This window comes from Condylura cristata, unplaced genomic scaffold (genome assembly GCF_000260355.1).
Source record: "Condylura cristata isolate star-nosed mole 26May11 unplaced genomic scaffold, ConCri1.0 scaffold00047, whole genome shotgun sequence".
Lineage (NCBI taxonomy): Eukaryota > Metazoa > Chordata > Mammalia > Eulipotyphla > Talpidae > Condylura > Condylura cristata.
Window position 1 is genome coordinate 2,484,455 of NW_004567148.1, and position 26,740 is coordinate 2,511,194.

At 35.8% G+C, this 26,740-nt stretch overlaps 1 protein-coding gene across 1 annotated transcript in view; it reads right to left on the minus strand.

Annotated features, from left to right (window-relative positions):
- Positions 1 to 26,740, minus strand: part of ADAMTS20 (ADAM metallopeptidase with thrombospondin type 1 motif, 20) — a 158,918-nt gene that overhangs the window by 100,101 nt on the left and 32,077 nt on the right. The window contains exons 4-10 of the mRNA XM_004694783.2: positions 22,412 to 22,671; positions 13,818 to 13,901; positions 13,145 to 13,269; positions 11,361 to 11,401; positions 5,612 to 5,717; positions 2,658 to 2,804; positions 340 to 481 (exon numbers count right to left, since the gene is read on the minus strand). Of these exons, the coding sequence (XP_004694840.1) occupies positions 340 to 481; positions 2,658 to 2,804; positions 5,612 to 5,717; positions 11,361 to 11,401; positions 13,145 to 13,269; positions 13,818 to 13,901; positions 22,412 to 22,671 (905 nt within the window). The remainder of the gene's footprint in view (positions 1 to 339; positions 482 to 2,657; positions 2,805 to 5,611; positions 5,718 to 11,360; positions 11,402 to 13,144; positions 13,270 to 13,817; positions 13,902 to 22,411; positions 22,672 to 26,740) is intronic.

A 26,740-nucleotide genomic window follows, 5' to 3' on the forward strand; every position in this document is an offset into this window, starting at 1 on the left:
GCATTAAACTTCAGTAACATCAAAAATTTTTAGTTTTCTGTGACTTTATTTTCTAAATGGGAATACTTTCTAGGATTTTGTAAGAGTTAACAAAAGTTAATTTTTAAGTACCAAACAATAGTACCTAACATTTAAAAAGCACTCAATTTTAGTTTCCCTTTTTAAAAAAGAACTCTTTCTGACAAACAATAACTTTTTCTAAGATATAACTTTCTGACAAACAATAACTTTTTCTAAGAATAACTTTCAAGATATATTTAGTTCTCAACCCTCTATTCAATGGACACACATTCTAACTACAACTTTGTGGTATTTTCAAATAAGAATAATTTTTCTTACCAAATAGGGACACACTTGTGATCCAGGGCCAAACATCAGTTCACACTGCTTGTTTACATCATATATTAATCCAGGAAGTTGTGAAGACAAATCATAAATTCTCCCATTTGGCTTGTCAAGGAGGCATTCTCCATGACCAGTACTTTACCAATAACAGAAAATACAATTATCGTGAATATATACATAGCTGAAAATCCACTGAATTGCACATGAACTATAATTCCTTCCCTCTCTCCAAATTTAAATGCATTTCAGTATAAGATTCTTTAGGACATTTTCTGTAGTTCTGCACTGTCAAAGAGAGTATCAGTATCTTCTCATAATTTTAAAACCAACTTATCAAAGATAACAAAAATCTCCAGTTATTAAAGAATATCTTATTTGCTTGTTCTTATTTGATCACTATAGTCACTTTGAAGATTGCAATTTAAAAAAGACAAAAAAAAAACATTAAACCATCAGAATAAAATTTATGAAATGTGTAATGTTGATCACACCACACTTTTGTGCCACTTTGTTATGCAATAATGTCCAAATTGTTGAAATGTAAAAATTTTTTTTAATCCATTTCAGAAAACAACAACAAAACAAATGAAGCTCTAAAGTACTGTCTCCACCTGAAAGAGGTTTCTCAAGGACTGCAAAACAGTCAAGAATGCCACCACTGGGAGCTTGCAGTTTGGTTCCACCAATTCAATTCCCAGCATACATGGCTCTGAGGAAGTTATTTAATCTCTCTAAATCTAAGTCTATACATCTGTAAATTCAGAGTGGTAACTCGTACCCTGTAAACTGCCAATAGAATATATTATATGCAATATTTAAAGGATTTTAAAGGTGATAAATGCAAGAGGAAAGGTATATTTGTTACTCCTAGTTTGTTGAAATTACCAGTCTACTTGGTAAAAAATGTTCAACAGTTCCAAGAGAATTCAAACCAACACTTTGTTCCATTACAGTCAAAATGTTTTTTTTTTAGCCTATACTGGCTACAAGAACATATTAAATTCTATCCAAATAAAAAGAACAGGTAACTTTAATTTTCCCTTGGAGAGAATCATGTTACCCCCCTCCCCAAAATAACCACAACCAGTGGTATTTTAAATCAGTACCTTGGCTAGCCATTGAGCAAAGTTACTGATATATATAATCATATGTAGATCAGCGACTGTGTGACGTGCTTTTAAATCAAGTCCCCATGCAAGGATCACTGTTGTGACATGTTTATGAATATATGTAATTCAAAGCATGGCTTCATTTGTTCCCTTTGTTGTCATAAAAAGAGGGATTCTACACGTCAAAAAATGGGCATAAGAGCTAAAAAGACACTTCTTTAAAGAGGAAATGCAAATGGCCAATAGGTATATATGAAAACATGTTTAAGATCACTTATAATGATGAAAATGCCAATCAAAATCACAATGAGATATTGCCTCACACGTGAGAATCTACCCAAAAGATGCAAAAACATTAATTCGAAAGGAAACCTGCTCCTATGTTTATTGCAGCACTATTTACAATAGGTAAGATATGAAAACAACCTAATTGCACAAAAACATATGAGTGGATCAAAAATATGTGTTATGTGTATGTACACACACACACACACACACACACACACACACACACACACTGGAATATTACTCAGCCATTAAAAAGATAAACTCATGTCACTTGCAGCAACCTGGATAGAGCTGGAAGGGATTATGTTTAGAAAAGTAAGTCATGGCCCTCCCTGGTGGCGCAGCGGGTTAAAGCACAGCACAAAGAAGCTAAAGCCACTTCTGCATGACTTCGATTCCTGCCTGCCCCGGAGGTGACCACATAGTGTGGCAGACCTCTCCTGTCCTGACCCGCCCGCTGCTCCCCTCAGCAGTGTACTTCGTCGATCTGCCTGTTCTGCTCCCCGCTCTGTCTCTGGTGAATTCTCTCACCCTCCGCATCTCTGGCCTGTAACCCAGTTCTGTACAAATAAATAAATAAATATTTAAAAAAAAAAAAGTCAGAAGAAAAAAGAAAAATTTGTATGACTGTTAATTTAAATTGAGATCATGAAAAACAAAACAAATAGAAGCACTTTAAAGAAACATACAAATATTAAATTTTATAATCAAGTAAATGCCCCACTGTATAAGTGAAGTAACATATGCTGGTGCTCTGAGGAGAAGAGATGCAAAAGCACATGTAGAAGCATGGACACAGGGCACATTTGTGAGCTATACTCCCCAAATCACACACTTTTGTCATTAATTGGCAAATTAATACAATTGGAAAAAAATAAAATGAGGAAAAATCAAGCTTCATAAATTTAGACTTACTCAAGGAATTCAGTGATATATTTCTGACTGCATTTTGACCAGGTCCAAGGACTTGTGTGGTAATTTAATGTTGGAGCCATTACATGATATTGATGTTTAATTCCAGATTCCTTACATTTAAAACTATCATCATGTGGAACATTAAATCTAAAAACAAAAATAAGCATTTAAGAATACCAAGATATATGTACAACATTAGTAACATCTTATATTTATAATGTAAGATACAGACAGCAGAATTTATACTTTCGATTTCTCCTTCAAGTAATATAAATCTAGGGTCACCTTCATGTTTGGAAGAACATATTCTTTAAGTTATAACCTAGACCACTAGCACAACCTGCTGATGTGATATCTAATTCTTAATAATAAAAATAATTGGATTCCAGCTTACCTGCAACAATAAGGACACAACATAAAAATACCTGCATAGAAATAACCCATGAAGGGCCCTCCCTGGTGGTGCAAGGGTTAAGGCACAGAACTGCAAGTTAGCAGCGGCAGCCACTTCAGTGCAGCCACTTCAGTGCGAATTCAATCCCCAGCCCTGGAGGTGATCCACATGGCAAGGCAGACCTCTCCTGACCAGCCCACTGCTCCTCTCAGCAGTGTACTTCATAGATCTGCCTATTCTGTTCCCCAGTCTGTCTCTTGTTAAGTGTCTCACCACCCCTTCACCTCTGGCTTGGTACCCCAGCTCTAGATGTATAAATAAATACATCTTAAAAAAAAGAAAAAAGAAAAGAAAGAAATAACCCATAAAAATAACTGCAGGTTTCAAAGTGTATATTTTAGGAGCTGTGTGTGCAGAGGTTAGGTAAAGGTGATACACACTCACTTATAGGCTACTGACTCAACTGTTATCAGAACCTCTTCCCTGATTCCCCAGGATTCAAAAGCATCTATTTAAATGACACAGCCTGAGAACTCATTTATAATTATTGAGTGATAACAGAACACATTCCTGAAATGCAATCAAGTTTTCACAAAAGCAATGATATTAAGTAGCTTATCAGCAACAAATGTTTGGAGGTTTAAAAGGAACACTGAGATTGGCTCATAGGATCAGCTCAGCCTCACTGAGCCAGTGGCTGGGAGCAAGTCCTGGAGGAGCAGGGCCAGGGGGACTAACCCCCACACTTGGCCCCTGCAGCTACCTTGGTAAATGGGGTTGGGAGTGCAGGTGGAGTTGTCAGCAATAGTTAGGCAGTAGTGACCTAGGGCCAAGTCTACTTCAGAGGCACTGGGGGTTTGCAGGCTAGTATCCTTGCAGGGTAAGAATGAGGGCCAGCAAGGATCCAAAGGTACTGGCAAGTAAGACCAGACCAGACAGTAGCCATGGAAACACCTGAACCTGGAGATGTGTGCTGGGTACAGCACTCTGGTCTCTACAACTATCACTAGACAGGTGTGGAGCACTTGGGTGACCACACCCTGCTATTCACTAGGTCCCGTTGGCTGAGAGTCATGACTTCTCCAAGGCCTCCATCTCTGGCCAGCTAGACAAAAACCAGAGAATGCAGGTGTCAGCACACCCCAGAAGAGGTCCTTGACCCTGGTGACCGATGGATCCCCCAAGACATGGCTGTCCCTGCCCCACATCCTCCCCCCACCCCCCACTTAAAGAGCCCTAAGGCCAGATCTAGCACCATGAGGGGGGATGTCAGTGTCCCTGAGCCATGGGCCTTTTCCCTGATACCTCAGTTTTCTGTTTTGGGGGTTTCCCATTGTTATTAAACCGATGAGATGGGGGTGGTGGGTGGGGGGTGATAATGACCCTGTACATCAGGTCTTGAGGGCATACCTTTGGTGCTTTTAACAGGAAAATACAAAATGTAAACAACACTGGTACCAGCTGATTCAGGAGCTAGGCAGCTGAAATTTGTATTTAAAAATTAGTATTTTAATTAAGCTACTTACCCATATTCTAAAGACACCTAAGTAGTTTCTCAGGTAGAAGTCTTCAATGATACACTGTAAGAATAGCCTTACACTGGTTCTCAGTCTGGAAACCTAGAAAATGATGGCTTCTAGCTATCACTACAATATACCTAGTCTTCAGGTCTGTTCCTAACCCTGCCCCCACTACAACAAGCAACTAAAAAATTGAAGTGTCTACTTTGCTGGTGGCCATGACAAACAACTATGCTGAAAGGGAAGTGAAGCGTCACCAGTTTAGTGAAAAATGACCTTCACTTGAATTCTCCCAGCTATTAGTTATGTCAAATATAACCACACTAAGCAAGGCCTCTATAGCCCCCATTCCTTATTATCAGAAAACCAAGAACCCATGGAGTACTAGGTGCACATTTGGGAAATATAATGAGTTACTAGGTGTTTCTAAATTTCCAGTGGAACTCCAAGGGCACCCCAAAAAATTGCATCCTCAAATCTTAGAGCATACAATATCAGCAGAATTTTTAATAATGCAGGATCATTATTAAAAAGATTTGGAGAATCCCAAATATTTACCAAAAACAACTAGGGATGTGGGGAAAATATTTCTGAAAACATCTTTTAAGAAATTTGCACAGGTTTCATTCTACACTTGGGCTCTGAGCTTTACCAGCAAGAAAATATGAGTTGGTAATACAAATATTTGGGGTGTTCCCTAAAACAAGGAGCCCCTTAGGCCCTCCCGTAAGGTGGCAGAGGACAGTACCTGATCACGTATAGGATAACAAGGGATAGAGGCCAGAAGTGCTTGTCATGGAATCCAATACAGTAAGGAAATAAAAGAATCCCCAAGTTCTAGTTCTTTGCTTAGTCTGTTGTTCTGTGCAGCCTGTCTGACCTGACCTAGATCACAAAAGAGCCAGAGTTAGCATTTCAAGGATGAAATTTACACTAATATTTTAAAAAGAAATAAAGGCGCTAATGATTCAAATGGAGAGGGAATTTCAAGCATTCTGAAAAACTAAAGGCACAGCATGGAGGTGATGAAAGGCACTTACACATGACCAAGTTCGTGGGCTATGGTGAAGGCGGCGCTGAGTCCGTTTTCTTCACTAATAGAGCAGCTCCGCAGAGGGTCACACAGGGTCCCTAGTTCCGCTAACCCTGAAAAATTTTACATTTGCATTTCAAACTGGGAAATATACCAAAAGCATAGAGGAATTATTTTTAAAGCATTTGCCATTGGAAATACTAGGATGAATGCAGAGTTTGGCTGTTTATACTGCAAAGATACTTTATAAGGTGAAGGAAAAAAGAACAAAGTTACACAATCCAAGACAAAAATCAAAACGAATTTTTTTGTCAATTTGTCTAATATAGTTCAACCATGTGTCAAAAAGAAAAAGTGAAGAGTAATCCTATTAGTTAGGATTAAAAAAAACTGGTACTTTCTTAGCATTTAAGGTAGATTTTCTAACAATTGGAATATCTTTGTTGTGCTTTAAAACAAAAGTTAAACTAAGGAATGTAAAAGCAGTGAGCAGTTAATTCATCAATACTGTTTAACAGAAGGGGAAGAGTTGACACTTTTCTTATTACCTTGAAACAAATGTCTTGGGCAAAGTTCTTCCCTCCCCCATAAGAGCTTTTTTTTTTTTTTTTTTTTTTTTTTCATAGCTAGAATAAAGACCAAAAGCAAAAGCAAGCAAGGAAAAAATGAGAAAGGAAGATAGTCTTTCATATTTCTCTGTTGAAGTATGAAGGAATGACTGTTTTCCTTAAGATTCTAAAATTCTATGTGTAATTCTTAGTCAATTTTGTATTACTCCTTTTAAAACTGAGCTAAAATTCAATGCATATATTTTTCTGAATAACCTGTAGTTCCCATAATTTCATTAGAATTTTCAATTTGCCTAGTGGCTTAACCACAACATATTCTTTTTCAGAAATGTCCAGGCTTTTGAAACATATCATTGACTCCATAACACCCAAATTTTATGTTTCATGCTTGCAGATAGACTAATTCTAAACTGAACATTTATTTACCTAACAGGTGTATGAAAATATTCACTGCATATGACTGAATTCAAACATTGAATTCAGGCAAGATCAATAAAAATTAACATGAATGTCTGCCATTATGGTACTAAGGATTTAGCTGATACCTAGGTTCATTCAAGCATATTCAAGGATTTTTTAAAAGTGGTCAAAAGGAGAATAAAGTAGTATGAGTCCAAACTTGATACAGGGCCCTGTGTCTGGGAGTGTAAGAAGCTGCAAGTTCCTCAATCTTGCCACCTTGAAATACATGTGATTGTCAACATACTATATAAAAATGCTTGGAGGCTAGGACAGCAATGATTACAAAAAGAGATAGAGCAAGAAACATAATAATTACTCCCAATACCATCCATTTTTGTCATTACTAACTATCCTCAGTTTGTATTTCCACATGTTTTAGATGAGAACACAAATTATTAGTACTTGTACAATAGTTGTGTATCTGTGAGCAAATTATTTATCCTTACTTATAAAAATCACAATAATAGTTGCTGTTACTTACTAAGTTTGTTATAAATAATAAATAGGTTAAGTCATGTAAAGCTTCAATATAGTACCTAATACAAAGTAAATGCTCATATATCAGCACCATTATCATCATGACCCTTAACAAAAGATATAAGAATGCTTTTATTTTCACAGTTCATTTTTCTAAATGTCACTGTGATTTATGTACATTGGGAGAAATCAAAGAAGAGATTAAAAAAGAAAAACTATCTAGAGATGCCTGAAAAATGGAGAGACAAGCTATCACCCCCTATGGGGTACTTTAAAAACAGAATTATGTGGAATGTAGAACATTCATAAAGATACAGTCCCAATTAAAAGAACAAGAGAGATCCCAATTTAACAATCTAATTTTGCAGTTAAAGAAACTCATAAAGGAACCACAAAATCCAGTAGGGGGCCAAAAATAAAAAAAATCAGAGCAAAAGCCCTCCCTGGTGGCGCAACAGGTTAAAGCACAGCACTAAGAAGCTTAAGCCACTTCCGCATGAGTTCGATTCCCACCTGCCCTGGAGGTGACCACATGGCATGGCAGACCTCTCCTGACCTGCCCACTGCTCCCCTCAGCAGTGTACTTTGTTGATCTGCCTGTTCTGCTCCCCACTCTGTCTCTGGTGAATCCTCTTACCCTCCGCATCTCTGGCCTGTACCCCAGTTCTGTATGAATAAATCTTTAAAAAAAAATCAGAGCAGAAATAATTAGAAAACAAAAGATAGTCCAAAATATTAGTGAAATCAAGAGTCTGTTCTTCAACAAAATAAACAAAATTGACAAGCCATTAGCTATTCTTACAAAAGACAGAAAACCCAAATTAATAGATTCAGAAATGAAAGATGTAAAATTACAATAGATACTGCAGAAATACACAGTAATAAGTGTTTATTATAAGCCTCCATACAAACTGAATAACCTACAAGAAATGGACAAGAAATGGACAAGTTCTTAAACTCATATAACTTCTAAGACTGAACCAGGATGAAATAAGCGATATAAACAGTCCAATCACAAGTGCTGATACTCTAAAAGTAATAAAAAGCTTCCCCAAGAACAAAATTACAGGGCCAGTTGGCTTCACCAGTGAGGCCTACCAAATCTATAAAGATGATACAATACCTACCTTACACACTTTCTTCAAGAAAATTAAAGTTGAAGGAAATCTCCCCAATATGTTCTGAGACCAACATTACCTTGACCCCAAAACCAAGCAAAGGTATTACAAAAAAAACAAAAATTATAGAACAATTTCACCAATGAATGCAGAAGCAAACATTCTTAAAAGAAAAAAACCTAGAAATGGAATACAACATATCAAATATCTACCCTGATCAAATTGGCTTCAAGACTACAGGTTCAACCTACATAAATCAATCACCTTCAACCATCAGATCAGCAAAAAGGAAGACAAAAATCACAAGATTATCTCAACAAATGCCAGCAAAGCATTTGACAAAATCCAACATTCATCTATGATAAAAACTCTCCCCAAAATGGGAATGAATGGAACTAGTACATTACACAAGCCATATATGACAAAGCTAAAGTTAGTATCATACTTGATAGTGAAAAGCTGAAAGCATTTCCACTAAGATCAGCAACAAGATAGGATATCTCCTATCAGCACAGCTATTCAATATAGTTCTGGAGCTCATAGCTGAAGCACTTAGACATGAAGAAGACATCAATTGGGTGTCTAATCTAAACTGGAAAAGAAGTGAAACTGTCACTGTTTGTAGATCATAGGCAAACAAAAAGAACAACAAAAGTGAAAATTTGAACTTGCAATAAAAAGAAGGGAGCCACAGGGAATAGGAGGAAGGGTTGAAGGAATGGGGTACTGAGGCAGATGGGGTACAGGTACAGGTGGCTTGGTTAAGGCAATTAAAAATAATTAAATAGGACCCTCCCTGGTGGCGTAGAAGGGTTAAAGCACAGCACTAAGAAGCTAAAGTCACTTCAGTGGCAGACCTCTCCTGACCCACACACTGCTTGCCCCAGCAGTGTACTTTGTCCATCTGCCTGTTCTGCTCCCCACTCAGTCTCTGGTGAATCCTCTCACTGCCCCTGCACCTCTGGCCTGTACCCAAGTTCTGTGTGTATAAATAAATCTTAAAAATAATAATTAGGCCCTCTCTGGTGGCGCAGCGGGTTAAACCTCTGCACTGAGAAACTAAAGCCACTTCCGCATGAGTTCGATCCCCGCCTGCCCCGGAGGTGACCACATAGCGTGGCAGACCTCTCCTGACCCGCCCGCTGCTCCCCTCAGCAGTGTACTTCGTAGATCTGCCTGTTCTGCTTCCCGCTCTGTCTCTGGTGAATCCTCTCACCCTCCGCATCTCTGGCCTGTACCCAAGTTCTGTATGAATAAATAAATAAATCTTAAAAATAATAATAATAATAATAATAATAATAATTAAATAAAATAAATTATATACAGCAGTGTAAACCATTGTAGCCTTAATAAATACTTCATATGAAAATTTTTAAGCACAATGAATAATTACAGATATAAAGTATATTTAAAAAGTAAACACATTCAAAGAATAGACTTTCAGTAAGAATGGAGCAGGAACTTTTAAATTGAAAACATGTATCAAAATGGAAAGTTCAAAGGATAAGTAAAATATTCAATTAGACACAAAGAGAAAAACTATGACTATGTATCATATCTATTTGAATGAAGCAGTAAGAGAAAAATAAATGAAAGCAGGGATAACAAGATAAGCAATCTAGCGCAAATATAATCAGGGTCACACAAGAGAGACTAACCAAATAAAAATAAAATTTTTTAAAAATTCTAACAGTGGGAAGTTTTCAGAACTGTTTAAATATATCAATACATAGAGAAGTTACAAATACCCCAAGCAGAAAATATAAACAGATCTAGATTAAGGTACAATTTTAATAAAACTGCCTTATATCCAAGAACAAGAGAGGATCTTTACATGAGCGAGAATAAAAGATCTCCAGAGATTCTTCAACTATATTCACTACTTGTTTTTCAAGGGCAAAAATCAGGAGATAATGAAATAATATACTTAAAATCCTGAGAGAAAATAACTGTCAATCTAGAATTGTGACCCAGTAAAGTTATTTCCAGAAAAAAATAATATAGAAAATTTTTCACTAATTTCAATAAAAGAATATTTAAAGGATGTAATGCATGGGAAGGAAAATTCCTTTAGACATAAGACTGGAGGTATAGAAGAAATTATGAAAAATGTAAACATAAGCACAAACTTAAATATTATACACAAAACATCCTATAGTAAGGTTTGCAAAATTATGGAAATAAAACTGTGGACAACAACATGTAAGTCAGGAGGAAGTCAAAGTTTCAATGACATAAATTAAAAATACTGCTTTTTAGGAGACAGCTTTACACAAAGTTAATTTTAATGTTTCTAGTAAAATGCCATAGTATCCTCAAAAACAGTATAAAATTATAGATAACATTTTCAACCTAAAAAGGAAAAAATGTAATTAAGAAAATTCATGCTTAAAACTTGATACTCAGGGCCCCCCTTGTAGCACAGGGGTTAAGTCTCAGGTTGTCATTGCTCTGGGATGAGGGCAATTAACCCCCCCCCACATGGCACAGCAGGCCTCTCCTGTCTCACCCACTGCTCCCCTCAGCAGTGGACTTAGTGGAGCCACCTGTTCTACTCCCCACCCTGTCTCTGGGGAATCCTCTTCCCCCTCCACTCCCCCCCCCCCCACACACACACATCTAGCCTGCAGCCCAGTTCTTGTATGTGTAAATAAATAAATAAATCTTTAGAAAATGAAACTTGATACCCAGAGAAAGGCAGAAGAAAGCAAGGAGAAGCATAATACAAAGGGGAAGTAGGGAAACAAGGGATCTGGTAAGGATGTAGCAAGGCCATCAAGGGGAGTGATAAGTCCTTCTTCTTAAATCTGGTGGTAAGTTCATGACTATTTGCTCAATCATTTTGCTTATAGGTTAATAAACATTATTTTATATAGACCAAAAATACACAACACCCACTTTAAAATATATCATGATTTGCATCACAACTGAAATCCAATAACGTGCTCATAAATATTAGTCTTTATTCTTCTTAAATGTTATAGATGCAAATTCAACAAAAGTGGTAACTGGGATCAATGAAGATGACTAATTTTAATGATTAAAAGGTAAAATAAAAGACAGCCCAAATGTTATTTAACTAATTTAGGAAGCAGTTATATAGGCTAGTTTCATTTCCAAAATAACTTACCTAATGTATCACATTTTTCTCTGGCTCCACAAATGTCTTCCCTTAAAACAAAAAATTTATTATGAAGAATTTTCAGAAAATAATTTTGCAACAATCCAAAGCAAGGATAAAGGATCTTCAACTATGGTGTGGCCATTACAACAAATTTGATTTCCAAAAACAATCTCTTATTAAGTTTTCAGTAAGTTTAAACCTAGAGAAATACACCACTTGTGCATATCAATTAGCAACAGTGGTATATAGAAATGTCTTAGTATAACCAAAGCTTTGACCAAATTCATAGAAAATCTTTCTAAGTGTATTTTTCACATTTCTGCCTTCATTTATGTACTATGTGCAATATAATATCATTTTTTAAAAATTATATTGACTAAGATTATTTTGATATCCAACACTGTATCTGTTCTAAGAGTATAAATTCACACCTCTACATATGTATGTTATCACACCATACCCACCACCAAGGCACTTATAATGTTCCACCATAATCCTTTCTTGATGTTTCAATATCATCATGAGTTCTACTATCATCTGCTGCTAAATAATAATGTTCTCATGTTGCCAATTTGAACGAACTGTTTGATTACTCATTACTTAGTACCTCACTATTCAATTTGATATTTCATTTGTCTTTCCTTATGCTTTCCTCTTAGAACCTTTTTTTCTCTCCATCTTTACTCTCTTCTCATAAATCTTTCTTGTTTGGCTTTAAAAACAATCCAGGGAAGAACCTGGATTAATGACAGAATACTATATATAAAAATGAAGTCAATTCTGCTTCAGTTCTGAAAACTGAAAAAAAAAAAAAAAAGCACATGTACTAATTGTCAATTATTTTATACAGATTAAAGATTTTCATATCAGGGTTCCTGAAACTGATTAAGTGTTTGACCCCCAAGTCTAAAGTATTCTAAGGTCTAAATATTCTGAAAGCATCAATGTTGCTAAAATGAAAGTGTGGGGCCTCTCTGGTGACCTAGGTAATTAAGTCTCACTTCTAGAACTTGAGTTCCATCCCTGGCCAGGGAGCTGACCCATAGAGGGTGCAGCAGACCTCTCTCACCTTCTGCTTCACTAAACAGTGGATTTCAATAGATTCTGCTCCCCACTCTGTCTCTGGTGAATCCTCTCACCTGCCACATCCCTGGCCTACACGCCAGCTCTTCTATAAATAAATACATAAAATTTAAAAAGGTAAATAATTAAAACAAAAGTATTAATTTACATATGCTATGGTGTTTATACAATGAATAATCAGCTTATAGTAGCAGAAGCTACTAGGTTTGAGAAAAGCTTAAAAAAAGCAGCAGTCATAACATATATTGGTCATCAAAATAAAGAACAGATTTTTAATACAGTGAGTCCAAAAAAGCAGGCAAACAAATAAATTGTAAGGTCTTCTTTCTAAGTGACTGAAAGAGCCAGGGAATGAACAAAACTTGCTTATTTCTGAAAACTGTCAATTTCCAAATATTTTTCTAAGATCTCTTATTCTGTCACTAATATAATACAGAAATTAAATTGACTATGAAATATAATACTATTGCAGAAATTATTCCGATGAGGTCAAACATGACTGAACAACCTAACAATATTCATTTCCTAAAGAATCAAGTAGTATTCTGATTTGAAAGAAAGTAAAAAACTTTATTTCAACAGTGCATTTAAAATACACATTCTCACAGAACGAGCATATGTATTATTGGTATTCAGGTACTAAGAAGTGTCATGAATATCAGAGGAAAGAAAGAATAAAGTCAAAAGGGTCATTTCTAAAACAGTACCTAGTGATAAGAATGGCAGTGTCATGGTGGGAAGGGTGAGCATCATCAAGAATGTTCTGAGATTGTTGCCATAAACAAAAGTTGCGCAACGTGGTAGCTGCATTGAAACTGATAACTGGTCCTTCCTATACAAAAAGCAAGCAATTCAATATTACAGCAACACATTCGTGGTCTCTTTTCCTTTCAAGTATGTCAGCCTTCTGTCATACAATTTATTATGTAGCATTTTCACATGCAAATGAAGTTGCATCATCTTTCCCTCACATCTCTAACATATTTAGCAATACTCAAAATATTATGGTTTAATGTAATCTAACTTGATATTCACAATGTAATCATTCCATATTTAGTATCAAACTACTTATAAAAATCATTTTATTTTAAATCCTTTAAAAATAGAATTTTCAACCCAGAGTAATGCACCATTTGTCCTGTCATAAGTAGAGTACATGTTTAGGTTTTAACCTTAGAATTTTAAATCAATGATTATTGGCACTTCTTCTATAATCCATTCCATTTTGTTTCCATCATAAAAAAAGGTAATCTCACTCCTTTTCAACTCAAGTGCCACATCAACTTAAAAAGTCTCATTTGTAAAACATTTCTGAGCTATATGTATATACCCACCCAAGACCTACTACAAATAAGTTACAATTTTAGAACTGTTTCTTACCTGTTCATTGTGAATTACTACCAGTTTTACAATTACTATGTTTATAAGATTTCCAATACTTGAATCCTTGTAGATTGCTGCAACCTGCAAGGGAAAGATGTTAAGATTAGATGTCTAAGATGAGTATTTTTTCTCAAAGCACACTGAAACCGGGCCATCAGTGATTTTCAACTTAGCTGTATATTGGACTCTAATCAGAACTTTTTTTACAAATTCTGCTCTACCACATCCCTTACCAAGCAAGTAAGAATCCCTAGGATCGAGACTCCCCACATCAACATCTATTAAAATTCTCCATTATGTGTTTTACTGATTCCAATGTAAAGCCAAGTTTGAGTTCCAGAATTCTAAACCATACTGCTAAGCTTTTAGCTTGACCAGAGAGCAGGAGACTCCATATCACCTAAAGCAAGTTAGAAATTTCAAGGTAAACTTCATCTTCTGAGTCAAATCCTACATTTTAATAATTTCAAAACCACCTCATATCAGTTGAGAATGGCCCATATTAAAAAGAAAGAAAGAAAGAAAGAAAGAAAACTGGCAGCAATAAATGCTGGCAAAGATGTAGAGAAAACTGAATTCTCCTACACTGCTGGTGGAAATGCAAACTGGTCCAGCCACTATGGAAAGCAGTGTAGAGGTTCCTCAAATTACTAAAAATGGAGCTATCATATGACCCTGTAATTCCACTCTTAGTAATCTACACAGGGACACAAAACATCAATTTGAAAAGAAACCTGAATATGTATGTTTACTGCAGCACTATTTACAATAGCTAAGATATGGAAACAACCTAAATGCCCCAAAATAGATAATAGATGATGAGATCAAGAAGATGTGGTGTGTGTGTGTGTGTGTGTGTGTACGCGCCATCAAAAAGAAAAACTTATGCCATTGTCAGCAACATGAATGAAATTAGAAGAGATGGCCCTCAGTGAAGTAAGTCAGAAGGAAAAAGAAAAATTTTGATGGCTTCACTTATAGGGAACCAAGTAAGGGATCAGTGGGGAAAAAGACAAAACTAGAAGGCAACTATCAAGTCAGAGACATTCAGCAGGGAAGGAGCAGGGACAGAGATCAAAAAGTGAGGAAAGAGCACAAGAGACTATGGTTTACAGGTAACTTGGTGGTGGGAATTTTGGGGACTACACCTGAGAAAAGCATACATAGTACAAAAATGAATAAAAGCATAAAATATAGAGAAATAAGTAGAAAAAAGTTAAGCATGACCAATGATTTGAATATATTAGAATTTGTAAACCATTATTTTAGATGATTCAGCAAGAAATTCACCTTATTCTATATCATAACCACAATTTACTTAACCATTGGTCTCCATGAAGTTTAACTTCATCTTCACTGATAGTTTTATCTAATCTTTCCTACTATGGTTATATATTTCCAAATATGACTATACCTATGCTATGTTTGATGTTTAACACTACTGGAATCCATGTAGACTGTTTCATCCAAAATGACATAAAGGCCATAGAAGTGATCACAGGTCACACCCTGGTTAAATTCTTCAAAGCTGGAGAACACAAGTGTATGAGACACCAGTGTATGAGCTCAGTTTGTGCTTCCTAGTTGAAATGCTATCGAGTTCACAAATTCCTCTTACTTATTTTTCTATTTTATTTGTGTAGAAGAACTGGGATGTGGGCCAGAGGAGGTGAGAGGACTCCCCAGAGACACAGTGGGAAGCAAAACCTGCAGATTTACTGAAATACACTGCTGAGGGGAGCACCAGCAGGCTAAACAGGAGCGGTCTGCTGTGCCCTATGTGGTTCAACTCTCTGGCCAGGACAGAACTTAGGTAAGTGGTGATAGCGATGAGACTTAAACCCTAAGCCAAAAGGGAGGCTTAGCATTTCATAGTCATCAGCATTGTAGTAAGGGTGTCTTCCGAGTTCAACAACTCTGCCTTGCACCCCTGGAACACGGAAACCCCTGTGGACCTGAGCCACTTGCACAACAGTCGTTGTTTCATACCTGAATCACCATCTCATGACCAACCACACACACCAAGTGAGCAATTGCTTCAGGAAGTGCTACTTTTCACTTATTAAGTAAATACTCAGCATCTGTTCCTTGTTCTATTATCTCGAAACCCAGAGGTAAGGAAAATGACATAGCCTCTGATCTTATGAAGACTGAAGTTTGCCAGTAACGAAGCAGTTGAAGTTGCTCCACATGATGCATACCGCACGATTGTTGATGAGTTTTGTCCCAAGTTGAGTACTACCAGAACAAGAGCTGAAAGCATCTCTGCAACTGCTGACTCTGTGAGGTCAGCATCGACCCAGATGTACTTGCCAGCATCTTTCCTGTTGTTTTAGTTGTATAGCCACAAAAACATAAAGTCTGTAATCTCTACCTGCAGTGGCATTTCTGATTATGGTGGTGACAGTTTTTCACAAGAGTGGTAGTCACCACATAAACAAGTCCAGCTACTATGGAAAGCTGTGTGAAAGATTCTCAAAATACTAAAAAGGAAGCTACCACATGATGTGGCAATTACACTCCTAGGAAACCCAAAGGACACAAAAACTAAGTTGAAAGAAACCTGTACACCTATGTTGAGTATAGCACTATTTACAATAGCCAAGATATGGAAACAACTTAAATGCCCAAAAATAGATGATGAGATTAAGAAGATGTGGTCTAGATATGTGGTGGAATATTACTCAATTGTCAAAAAGATAAATTCATGCCATTTGTGTCTACATGGATAGAGTTGGGATTATGCCCTATAAAATGTCAGAAGGAAAAAGCTAAATATAGGATGGTTTCACTTATATGTGGAATCTAGAGACAATGAACAAATGGCAGGAAAAAGACAAAACTTGCAAGCTAACAATAGATCTGGAGTATCCAGCAGAGCAGGGGTAGAAAGAACATAAGGGACTATGGAGATGGTTTATGATATTATGTTGGTAGGAGAACTACAGGGCCTACACCTGAGGGAAGAAATCAAATACTGTAGAATAGTGAATAATGAATACAAGAAAATATATGCAATTTTTTAAAAAGTGGTGGTAACCACAGTAGGGATGACAGCACGTTCAATTAAGGACAGTCAAATAAATAGAAACCATGCAGATCGCAGATCTGTTAGCAATGCAGAATGAAGGCTGAGAAAATGCAGCACTCAATTGATCTTCATTTCCCATGCAACTTCTAAATATACATCTATCACAGTAAATAAAGTATGTATTTATGAACTTTGAATTCTCCTCAGTTCCTTGTGAGTTAAAAAGTAGATGCCGTTCTAACTCAAATTACAATTTAAACAATGAGTGTACCCCAAAAGTAGAAACAAAGACTCTTTTCCTCCTGAAAATAAAAAAAAAACAGTTGTGAAAACGTATATGTTACAGGAGATCATACATCCCCAGCACTTCAGAGAGTGTTTAAGAGTTATAAGGTATCTAAATGGTTAATTTCTCTACTTATTTGTCCAAATACATTTATGACAGATGAAAACTGGATGTTATACTAGCTATAAAATAAATAATTCCCCAAATATTTTCACTTTCAGAAGAAAACAGCCTTTGTACCTTTACTGAAAAATTCTCAACAAATCCTATGAGATGATGATTATTACGCCCGTTTACTAGATAATAAAAGTTAAGTAGCACCCTGAAGGATAGATGGCTGAAAGAGAAAAATTTCTATCCTAGGCAGTCTGGGTTTAACTCTACTTCATATGACCTTATGAGCTTTCAATATTCTGTCCTGAGTACTTCAAAATGAGCTCTGGGAACAAAAATTACTTCAGAGCCTTTCAATAGTTTATGCTTTTAGGCCCTGAAATCATCTTGCTCTGGTTAAATGGCCATTGTTCAGGGAAAACCAAGTCATTCAGAAGCTCTAGACTTTAGTTCTAGCTCTATTACTAGTTACAAGCCAGTTGGTCAACTCTGGAAATGGATTTATCTAAATTTTCTCTCAAAATACCCTTGGTCACAAAATCCTGCTGAACTGGATTAATATCTAACAGGTACAACTGGATTAATATCTAACAGGGGTATGGAGGATACTGATTTTAGTGAGCAAAAATTCATTCTAGTTTGAGTTAAAATACTTTTAGTTATAATAATTAAGAAAAGTTTGAGTGAAAGAGACAACTCTGGAGTCTTGAAAAATCTCACACACCACAACCACCACTATGCTATGTTTGCATACTACAAACACACATTAAACTTACGAGAGAAGTGTAAGTAGTATTTCACACAACTACTCGGCCACAGATCTTTTTCTCCTCTCACACTGCATGTCAAAGAATGCTGATCCCATTCCTTAGAAAATGCTAGACTAAATTTCTTAGGTATCTCCCTATTCTATAAAGCCATGTAATTTTGTTAGATATTATTGCAATTATGGCTTAGAGTGCTGGTGGAGTTTATTGGTCTAATTAAGACATATTTACTCTTTTGTTCTTTCAGTGTTTATTTCCCGACTGAGAGTATGTATGTCTCATAAAATAGTAAACATTACCTCATGGCTATTTAGCAAAAGGTACAGAAGAAATGGTAATAGTTATGTTGTTTAAATATTTTAAAGAAGGTCTAGGCAAAACAAGAAAACAAACATGCAAAACTTGAAACAAATCACTATCACCATTAACTGACCATCCATTTTGAACTAATTAAGAAAATGCTCACGTGTGGCATGTTCAGAGTCAGCACTCATTGGGATGTATGAAGTCATCCATAAAAAAGCAAACAGTTTGTTTATAAAGATCACCAGACTATTGTTTAAAAAGATCAGTTCTTTATACTTGTCAGAAAGATCTTTTTTTAAGAAAATGATATTCCACAGAGGTGCAGAATAAATATGTGCAAAGAATTTATAAACAGAGCAGAGCTGGGAAAAAGGAAAAATAAATAAGTATACCTTAATTATGAAAGTATATCATTGTTTTTATTTTAGTGTGGTTGAAGAATGTGCCTACCCTGAAAGATATCAGTGAAAGCAACCCAAAGGATTGAAAACAAAGATACTAAGTTAATGTAATGGAAATGAGGGTTTTCATTTACAAAGAACTAATAATACTGTTGATATCTTAGGATCCCATCATTTTTTAAATTTACATTAGTAAATCTGTTACAAAGTGAATATTATAAAGTAAAACATTTGAAAGCACAATGGAGTATTGAGTTTTCAATGTTTACTAAATCAGTCAGTGAGTATCAAAATAAATCTGCTGAAGAATGCAATGGCTCTGGTTTACAAATACTTTGATAGCTTAGTAATGCACATGTAAATGCCATTTTAACTTGATACCATCTTCCAAATTTCTTATAGCTTTGGAATAGCAAGTCACTGAACGTCTCTGCTCATTTAACATAAACAGGTATTTTATTAGGTATACTAAACATTACTACTGTGTTCTTCCCCACAAATTTTAATGGTAATTCCAGAAATCCTTTGAATAATAGACATCACTAATTTATTTTTACAATGTGAGTATAACTCTCAAAAAAAAAATTTTGAAAGCAAACAAAGTTTGAGAATACAGAATAATTATTTACTTTGTGCCAGACGGGTCAGGGTAGACAATCCTCTCTCTAAATTGTAGATGAAACAGTTGGCTCAATGCTGAAAGCTTTTAGCTATTTCCCCATTATTCTCAAAGACTCTGAGCTTTTATTTAAGTGGCTCACAATGATATTCCAAGCTCAAATCAAATTTTCTTGTGTTTTCCTTAATTTTCCTAGCTACAAGACATTAGCAAGTGTTGCAACACAAGGACAGTATTACAAGTGTGTATACTTGAACAAATGTAGCAAATGTTTTCTAAAATATCAGGCTAAAATATACAATAAATGAATGGCTCCTTACTCAACTAGGCACCGTCAGGACACTTTTGTAGAGACAGCATTCCCCTCACCTCTTTACAGCAGTTTTAGAAATAGACTTCACAATGGAGATAAAATAATCTGGATTAGATTTGATGCTCTCTATGTAATGTAAATGTGAGCAAATGTTCCAGTTTGCCCATGACTAAGGGTTTTCTAGAGAAATAAATATTTTAATATTAAAACTAGGGAAGTTCCAGGCAAAACAGGAGGATTTATCACTTTGTTTCCAACTTTTTATTCACATATTATATTGTTTATGTCCTCGAAATTAACTGTGATCACTTTTTTCACTAATAAAATAACAACATACATACAGAACAATAAAGTCTCCTGATTTTCCCACATCCTTACCTAAACATTTTTCAATGAAAGTGGAAAAAAAAAAGAGTAAATTCAGGCAGTTTAGGAATCATCTGAAAATTAATCATGGGTAAGAAGTAAAAATATCTATCTACAGGCCCTCCCTGGTGGCGCAGCGGGTTAAAGCACAGCACAAAGAAGCTAAAGCCACTTCCGCATGAGTTTGATCCCCGCCTGCCCTGGAGGTGACCACATGGCGTGGCAGACCTCTCCTGACCCACCCGCTGCTCCCCTCAGCAGTGTACTTCATCGATCTGCCTGTTCTGCTCCCTACTCTGTCTCTGGTGAATCCTCTCACCCTCTGCATCTCTGGCCTGTACCCCAGTTCTGTATGAATAAATAAATAAATCTTTTAAAAAAAATATCTATCTATGAAAGCCCAAAGTATTTCAAAAGAGATACTTTCCACAGTGGCTGGAGCAGTTTACATTCCCACCAACAGAGTGAGAGTACCATTTTTACCACATCCTTGCCAGCACTTGTTACTAGCTTCTATAATATGGGCCATTCTTACAGGTATGAGTTGGTAACTCATCATGGTTCTTAATGGCATTTCCCTCATATGTTTGTGACCGTCTATACTTCTATTAATAATTAGAGACAAGTCTATTTAGCTCTTATGTATATTTTTCAATGGGGTTATTCGCTGTGATTTTGTTGAGTTGTATGAGATCTCACACAACTTGTAGATCTTTGGTATCAGTCTTTATCAGAGGTAGGGTGTGGAAGTTCCTTAAAACACTAAAAAAATGGATCTACCATTTAATCCAGCAATTCCATCCCTAGGAGTCTACCCAAAGGACACAAAAACACTGATTCAAAATGAAACATGCACCCCTACACAACAGTAAACTGAAAAAAGGAAGCATCTGAGAAGAAAAGAGAAATGTCTGAGGATTACAGTGCCTGGGGAAAAACTGTAGTGTGTATGAGAGAAATGGGATTTCTGAGAACATGAATTGAAAAAGGCAGTCTGAAAAGAAAAGTAACTGAGAAAAGGGAAGGAACTAAGCAAAAAAGGCAAGACACAGGAAGAAGAAAAGAGAAATTGACTGGAACAAAGGACAATTTCTGAGGAGAAATGGAATTTGAAGAGAATAGAGATAACTGAGGAGAACACAGGAGCATTTGAGCAGAACAAGTGTCCTAGTAAAACTGTAGTGTCTGAAGGAAGTTCTGGTTGAAACACAAGTTGTTGTGAATAACTAGAAATGTAATTTGGCTAAAAGAAATGTAATATCACTGGGAAAAGAAAGGAGTATAAGAAGGAAAAAGGATCACAAGAGAAAAGGAAAATATTGGGGAAAAGGGACATGTATGAAAAGAAATTATAAAGTCTAGTGAGAAAAATTAGAAGTCTGAGGAGACTAGTAAAAAGGATGGGAGTAAAAAGGGAAAATTTGGGGCCTCTCTGGTGGCCTATAAGTTAAGTCTCAGCACTATCATTGCTATGGCCTGAGTTCGATCCCCGGCTCGGGGAGCTAGCTGACCCACATGGCACAGCAGACCTCTCCTGTCTACCCTGCTGCTGCCCTCAGCAGTGTATTTCAGTGGATCCATCTATTGTGCTCCCCACTCTGTCTCTGGTGAATATTCTTACCCCTTGTACCTCTGGCCTAAACCCCAGATCTTCTACATAAAAAGAAGAAAATGAAAGGAAATCTTAAGGAGGAAAGTGAAGGGAGAGATGACAAAAAGGGGAGGAAAAAAGGAATTGCATGTGGACATATATATGAGATGTTAGCTATGTATATATGTATATACATGTATATGTGGGGGATGGGGTACAGATAGCTATAGCTAACAGAACCAGTGCTCTTTACTATGCCTCATCTAGTCTATGGATGCTGACATCATCACACTCTTGGGCAGAGATATTATTTCAGATCAAGAACTTACAGCCACTATAATCTAATAACTAATTTGCAGCAGCAGCTCTAGTAGTAATAGCCTATCTTTTTAGCCCATGAACACATTTACAGGTAAAAATATTATTTGTCCCTAATGTAGAACAGTAAAATTTATATCCCCTCCTTTCTGTGCAGAAATAGAATAACATTTTAAAATCATATTCAAAGGTAAAAGAGCAATGCTACTAGGCACTTCCCTGTCACTCGAGGGCAGAAACCATTAATGCAGTGAAGTAAAAAATAACTTAAGCATTTTTTCTTTTTTAAGCATTTTAGAAATTTGTCTATATAGATTGAACATGCTTGTTGTAACAGATAAAAACTACATTTCAATGAACTCATTTTGGCTTTAATCTATATACAATTCAACTACACCTGGAGTTTGGAAAAACATTTTTAATTAAATGTGAAAACATTAAATTTTAGGAAATGTAAAGAGCTTGACAAGTTTACTTACAATTGACATTAGAGTTAGTACGTAGTGCTGCAAATTCTGCCCATGATGATGAACCATTTTAGCATCTGCTGTGACCATAACTTCCACATATCTTGGATATGATAAAAAACGTTTTCTCCTGGAATGTAATTGATTTCTTTCATCTTCAAATGATATATTTCTTGAAGGGTATTCTAAAACCATTTTCTCTTTTACATTAAAATCTTCACTGATGTTACTGTGGTTGTGAAATGGTAAAGTAGCTTTCTTTATTTGGCTTTCTGTGGAAAAAAGAATAATATAAAGTAGAACCATGAAATTAAATGCAAGTAAAATTACTGCACAAAACAGAATAGCCAAAAATATTAAATACTTATCCATCTGTTTCCTATATGAAACAATAAAATGATCAAAAAAGTTATTTAACACTGTGAGACAGCATTACTTTGAATATCTTTTTATTCACTGTAATAAAATGGTAACATTATCATAGATTGCACTAAAACTATATTCTAAATCTTATTTCAACAGTATGATTATGCAAAAACATTTATTAGCCACTAGATGTAAAATAAACATGTCAAGTGCCTATGTTACAGAGACATCTCCATGTACCATGTTCCCCAACCCACTTGTCAACTGCACTTGCGGGTGCAGCTGAGAAGCCAGATGAAGCTGTATCACAGGAAAGTCAGTCATCCTCAAGAGGAGTGTATATTTGCTTCTCAGCTTTGGATTTGTACCAGGGACTTGGAAGACACAAAAGGAGACAAGTAGAGGAGAGATATTCAGGAACACTAGGAAGAGACAGGTGGGTAAAGATACATGGGGAGGCTGACAACGGTAGCCGCTATCTTGATCTGGTCTCTCTTTTGGTCCCAGCTTTCTGAAATCTGTTTCAGAATCCCTTTCCTATGAACTAGAAGATGCCTTAGACTTGTGGCCAACTTTCAGGCATCAGCAGTCCCCTTTGGGGGCAATCCTGCTTGATTAGACACTAATAGCCTTCCTTCTCTATATATACATATTAATTCTATCAAAATTCTTTGACACTAATGGTCTCCTTTACCTTGTACGCATAGATGGCTGGATCCTTTAGAGTGTGCAAGTTTGTGAGGCCCAGAGTACCCCTTGGTCATGTGCTAATAATGATGTTTTTTGTAATACATTAAAGATTTTTTTTTAAGATTTATTTATTTATTCATATGGAACTAGGGTACAGGCCAGAGATGTGGAGGGTAAGAGGATTCACCAGAGACAGAGAGGGGAGCAGAACAGGCAGATCGACGAAGTACATTGCTGAGGGGAGCATCGGGCACGTCAGGAGAGGTCTGCTGCGCGGCAGGCGGGAATCAAATTCATGCGGAAGTGGCTTTAGCTTCTTAGTCCTGTGCTTTAATGCAAACGCGCTGCGCCACCAGGGAGGCCAGTACATAAAAGTTTTATGTACTAACATTGGATTTGTAAGCCACTGATATCATTCAACTCATACAGAGTAAACACATTTTGTAGGACAAAACTTCATAAAATATAGACCAAAACAAACCAAAGTTAAACATGTAAACAACACCAAAAGTAACAGAAAATGCATTCAACAATAGATGTATCTCAATCTATAAAGGTAAACATTGATATAAATTTTATACTTGAATATATAAAATAGCTGATTAGTTATATTTGCTTATATACAAATGTATATGTGTATATGACTAGTGAGCATTATAAGGATTATTAGTAATCACATTTAGTATTTAAGTCCTATGCATTTATAGAAGTAATTCCTAATGTATTTATTATTTGTACTAGTAAAAGGAAAACCCATAGATAGCACAGGTTGTTGACCTATTTCCCTCCTCTACTCACTCCAAAAGCAGCCAGGTAAGAAGAAATAAAAGGTCCTGTATACTTCATAAACCAAATATCAAAACAATCAAGACTTACTTGCACTATCATGTGAAAAGATGTGATCCTATATGTCTGACTCACAAATAGTGTTGTGTAAACCAATGTTACCTAAATAAAAGTAAACAATGGCCTTAGTGGAGGACCACAGATGCCTTGGTGGTGAGTGTGTTACTGTAACATACATCTAAACAGTAGGATCCTGTCCCTCTAAATCACATATAGTGTTGTAAACCAAAGGGTCCTCATCAACAAAAACAAAAACAGCTGACAAACAGGGACACATCAAACTTTAAAAACTTGCATACAAGTTTTGCAGAAAACCTCATATAGAGTAAACAAACCATCTACAAAGTGAAAAGATGACCTACTGAATGGGAGAAAATATTTGTAAAACATACAGTTAAGTCCTCACTGAAAATAATCAGTAGATTCTTGGAAACTGTTCTTAAAGTGAAACGAGGCATAATGAAAGCAGACCCTTAAATTTGATTTTGTTCAATGCTAGCAAGGATGTCTTTTTCTCATCAACATTACATATAGTTCAGTGACACTGAATAAAAAGTTATTCAGGACCTAGTGTATCTGGTAAGGATTTAATATCCAGAATATAGTTTTGAAAACTCCCACAAGTCAAAAAACAATGAAATAACCCACTTAATTCAATTCTTAATAATGAAAATTAATAATGTGAAACTATCAGTACTACTTAAAGCAAACTACAGAAACCCCTATCAAAATTTCAATGGCATTTTCACTGGAATGGAATAATTCTAAAACATATATGTACAACCACAAAAGATTCCCAATAGTCATCTTGAGAAAGAAAATAAGCTGGAGACAACATACTCCCTGATTTCAAATCACATTACAAAGCTACAGTAATCAAAAACAGTGTGATATTGACATAAACCAGAATCATTGAGAGTCCAGAAATAGTCAATTTATGACAAAGTAGCCACGAATATGCAATAGGGAAATGTCTCTACACCAAATGCTGTTGAGAAAACTGGACAGTCACGTGAAATGAAATGGACCACAACCTCACACAAAAATTAACACACAATGGATCAAAGATTGAAAGTTAGACTTGAAACAATAAAAGTCCTAGAAGAAAACATAGGCATTAAGTTCCTAAACACTGGTCTGGGAAATGAATTTTTCAACCTGACACCAAAAATAAAAGCAACAAAGGCAAATAACAAGAAGCTGAAACAGCTCTGCACAGCAAAGAAAACCATCACAAAAAAAAGACAACTACTGATTAAGAGGAAATATTTGTAAACTATGTATCTGATAAGAAGTTAATACCCAAAATATATGAAGAACTCATGCAACTCAATAGCAAAAAAAAGTCTGGTTTTAAAATAGGCAGAGTATATGAATAAGATATACAGATGGCCAACAAGTACATTTAAAAAGTCAGCAGAAATCCTTCCAGGGCCCCCAGACTGTCACTGTACCACTTTGCACACCACGCCAGAGCAGATTAGGCAGAATAAAAGCCCAGAACCAGATGTACTTACAAATGAATTTTACCAAATGTTCAGAAATGAACTAGTGCCTATTCTGCACAAACTCATTCAAAAAATTGAAAAAGAAGGAAAACTACCGAATAATTTCTATGAAGCCAACATCACACAAATACTAAAACCTAACAAAGATAACTAAAAAACAAAAACAAAAAAAAAAAAACACTGATGCAAAACTCAATAAAATCTTAGCAAACAGAATCCAACAACCCATAGAAAGAAAGAATAATACACCATGACTAAGTGGGTTTTATTCCAGTGGCACAAGGATGATTCAACATCCAAAAATCAATTAACATAATCCATCATATCAACCAGCAAAAAAAATAAAAAAACATATAAATCATATCAACAGATGCAGAGAAGGCATTTGTCAAAGTTCAATACCCATTTATGTTTAATACCCTCAAATTCCCTGGAATAGAAGAAACATACTTCAACATGATAAAAACTATATATGACAAATCTACAGTCAATATTATCCTCAATTAAGAAAAGCTGAAAGCCTTTCCTTTAAGACCAGGCACAAGACAGGATGTCCACTATCACCACTGCTCTTCGGCATAATACTATAAGTCCTAACAAGAGAAATTAGACAGGATAAAGACATACAAGGAATCCAAACAGAGAAAGATGTAAAACTATCTTATTTGTATACAATGATAATTTACATGGAAAACCCTAAAAGCTCCACAGAAAAACCAATCAAAACAATTAATCACTTCAGTAAGGTAGCAAGATATAAAATGAACACAGAAAAGTCAGTAGTCTTCCTATACACAACCAATCAGAAGTAGAAATTAAATAAACCGTCCCTTTTATAACTGAAACCAAAAAATCCAATACATGGGAATAAGCCTAACAAAAGAGGTAAAAGACCTATACAAAGAAAATTATAATATACTATTAAAACTGA